The sequence below is a fragment of the Morone saxatilis genome, unplaced genomic scaffold, assembly GCF_004916995.1.
Source record: "Morone saxatilis isolate NCDOM2014 unplaced genomic scaffold, NCSU_SB_2.0 Contig22, whole genome shotgun sequence".
Lineage (NCBI taxonomy): Eukaryota > Metazoa > Chordata > Actinopteri > Moronidae > Morone > Morone saxatilis.
This window is the reverse complement of record NW_023339785.1, coordinates 9,214,702-9,218,132: the sequence shown is the minus strand read 5'-3', so window position 1 is coordinate 9,218,132 and position 3,431 is coordinate 9,214,702. Positions and strand designations below refer to the sequence as shown.

General features: G+C 41.3%; 2 protein-coding genes across 2 annotated transcripts in view; one reads left to right on the top strand and one right to left on the bottom strand.

Moving 5' to 3' along the window:
• Positions 1–3,431, top strand: part of LOC118333956 (ecto-NOX disulfide-thiol exchanger 2-like) — a 158,340-nt gene that overhangs the window by 54,647 nt on the left and 100,262 nt on the right. The gene's annotated exons all lie outside the window — the stretch shown is intronic.
• Positions 10–2,126, bottom strand: LOC118333786 (zinc finger protein RFP-like). Its single transcript, XM_035669572.1, has 2 exons — positions 2,051–2,126; positions 10–1,914 (listed from the first exon to the last, which is right to left on the bottom strand). The coding sequence occupies exons 1-2, from the start codon at positions 2,100–2,102 to the stop codon at positions 278–280; spliced, it is 1,689 nt and encodes a 562-aa protein (XP_035525465.1). The 5' UTR covers positions 2,103–2,126; the 3' UTR covers positions 10–277.

Here is a 3,431-nt window from a genome sequence, read left to right as displayed (position 1 = left end):
CATTGGTGGATAACTAAAAAGACAAATAATACAGATTTAGGGAAGTGTATGACTGTGTCCCACAGGGGCGTGTGTGTATTGATGTCCTGATGGCTGCATGGGGACTCTGAGATCTACAGTGACAGGCGACACATAGTGGCACACAGCACTGACACTGATGGATGGGAGAAACAGAATGACACACTAGAAACACTAAAAACATTTCGGCGTGCTACTATTGAGATCTCTCTTCCTTGTGCTGTCTCATTGTCTTTCACAAACCCAAAACAGCACAAGCTCAGCTGTTGTATTTGACAGGAGTAAGGATCAAGGGGGCTGAATTTTTGCCGCCATCATCAGAACAGGGGCTGAAGAACGGAAAGAGCTCCTCCGTGAAGTTACATCCGGTGAAGGAGAAGATGCAAGCCCTGGCGTCCACGTCATAGAAGGAAACTTGACCTGCCTCATAATCAACAAACACCCCAACCTTTTGAGGTGTCTCCCTTACATGGAGGTTAATCGCAGGGCCGGCATTGGCTGTGAACTCATTTCCTTTTCTCAGCCAAATAGTCCAATATCCGTTCTTAGGGCTGAGTCTTATATCGCCCTTCCTGTTGATCGACCGGTTCGCAACTCCTAAATCCCACTGTGTCTTGTCTTTAACCTGGACCTCGTAGTAAGACTTTCCTGAGGAGAAAACCTCCTTTGCGAGGACATTAAGGACATGATCAAACCTCTGTGGTTTGTTTGGGAGATTCCTCTTCCTGTCTGCATGCGTTACTTGTTTCCCATCCTCAGAAACATTAAGACAAGGGTTTGCTGTGTCAGGATCCAGAGTCAGATCCACAGCATGCCGCTGCATTTCTTTCAAGTCGGGATCGCAGAGCATCTTGATTTCCCTCGTCACTGTTGTCTCCAGCTTGGTCAAGGCTTCCTGCACGGCAAACTGGTCACTGTTTAAAGTCACATTGGACCAGTCCTTTACCTTGGGTGGAGTGATGGTGAGAGAAAGGAAATTCTCAAGAAAAACGAAGGCGTCATTGTTGAGTAAGACCTGATTAAGCTTCAAGTTGTTCTGCTTTATTTGCATAATTTCTCCCTCCAGTTCTTTAATGAAGGATTCTGTCTCTGTATCAGTTTTTTCCTGCTGCATCTGAATTACCTTAGTCAGCTCAGCCTGGCTTCTCTTAATGTAGTCCACCACAGCAGTCATCACATGCATGCTGTATGACAGCGCCTCCGCTGCATTATTTCTGCTAGCCTCCACTGAACCTTGAATCTCGTGAATTTTCCGCTGACGCACCTCAACCATCTGATCCATGTCTTGCCTTTCTTTTCCCAGCTGGGCCTTCCTCATTTGAGCCTCCTCCTCCAGACTCACTATCTTGTGGGTTTTATGGTCACTGTCTTTACAGGACTCACATACAAACATTTGATCCATCCTGCAAAACAGCTCCAAAGGCTCGTCATGCTTATTGCATATCCTGCTCTCCAGGTTCTCAACCGGGTTGATCAGCTTGTGCTTCTTCAAGGCTGATATTCTCTGATGAGGCTCCAGATGTGTTTCACAGTAAGACATGAAACACACTAAGCAGGACTTGACGGCTGTGACCTTTAGCCCAGTACAGATACCACAGAGCACATTTCCATTTCCTGCTTGTTCAGGGTTAGGACAAAATGGCTTTTGAATAGATTTCTTGAACTTTGCCGCCATCTCAGCAATAAAAATGTTAACCCGAAGTGTTGGTCTTTGGTAGAATTCCTCTTTACACAGTGGGCATAGGGCTACAGTCTTATTAGTGTCCCAGTAGTGTGTGATACAATCAAAGCAGAAGTTGTGCCCGCAGGGAATCGACACAGGTTTAGCAAACACATCCAGACAGATGGAGCAAAGAAAGTTTTCCTCGGCTATTAGACTACTAGCGCAAGCCATGTCTAGAAAGTTAAGGTGAAATAATGAAAAAAAGTTAGAGCAGTATGAAGTCAATTCAGATCTATTGTTGTCTGAGTTTGAAATCATTGAGATGAACTCTATTGACAAAGACTGCTACATGATAAACTGTAACTTTACCTGGTGGGGAGGTTTTTAAATCTTTCAGATCTGTAAAAGACCCTGGAAACATGCAGCTCTTTTCCTCCTTTTTTAGTTTCTCTTTCAGTTGTGACGTTAGAGTGCCAGTCCCCTCCTATTTCCTTATTTAACTGGAGCAAGTTAACCCTTTGCAATCACTAGTGACCCAGGTTCAGAGCTTTTCTTTTCTTCTAAATCCACTAGAGCTTAGTTATAGACGTAAACTGTTTCCCCAATATTGACTTCAAAGGCTTGTATACAGTCATAAGAGGAGCGATTTCTTCAAGGTGTGCATTATTCATTTTATTTGTTGCACCCAGTTACGTGCTTGTTGATGTATGCACAATGTTAGTGCTGCAGAAATCCCTTTCATGTACAGAATTATGCACAAATGAAATGAAATAAGTTTGTGTGCACGTGTGTATGTGCATTTGCATTGCATGTGAGTGCTTAGTGACAGCATCTGCATAATAAACTGTTAATACACTCGTCCTGCGCGCTCTCCTCTGAGGGAAACAAGGCTTTGGACACAAAAGCTTCCCCCGAATCCTTGAAGGGCTTTGTCAGAGCTGAAAGAATCTGTGTAGGTTGCGTGCAGGTTTATGTGCATTAGCAGCATCCATGTATGATTGAATGTATTTCTGTGCATATACAATTTGGATGATGGTTGATAAATTCAAAAGAAAAAAAGTGAAAAAGATGTGAGATGTGATACATTGTACTTAACCTTTCAGTGACACACATTAATTAGCATGCATGCAATTTGGTATGTCAGTTACACTGGGTATGTGTGTGTTTAAATATGTGGGTGTATGCTGTATGCATCATATCTCAGCATTTCAGTGCTCCATTATTTAGAAGTCGTCTATTTTCTGTCTTCTTTATTTTACAAATGTGAATAGCTGCTGCACTATAGGCTGATATTTGTGCCAGTAGAAACTGAATTTGAATCATTTAGAACTGAATCTGAATTGCTCAACTTGAATAATTGCATTAAAAAACTGAATTTGAATTGAAAAAAAGAGAGAGAAGGTGGGCTGCTTTCACGAGGAAGTCACATTGCAAGCTTTTCTCTGAGTGCATAAACTGTATATCATACATTATTCAAAATACTGAAGTAAATAATCTTATTGTCGTATGATTGGATCTTCAAAAGCCCATTCTCTTTACATTATTCCCATCCTTTTACGTTATGTTTGAATCTGAATTCACTTGCAACTGAAAACTGTATTTGAGCCTCACTAAAAATTCACTTTCATGTACTTTCACTTTCAGTTATCTCAATTCAAATTCAGTTCTCAATCAGATTTAATAATATTATATTCAATTTCAAGTTTATTGGAATTCAGTTTCAAACTAATAAATTCAAATTCAAATTATG

What these genes read in the sequence shown, in the direction of transcription:
- LOC118333786 (XM_035669572.1), bottom strand. Translation starts at nt 2,102, where the DNA reads ATGTTTCCAGGGTCTTTTACAGATCTGAAAGATTTAAAAACCTCCCCA. An exon ending in TTTAAAAACCTCCCCACCAG is followed by an intron (nt 1,915 to 2,050) that starts GTAAAGTTACAG and finishes TTAACTTTCTAG; the next exon opens with ACATGGCTTGCGCTAGTAGT.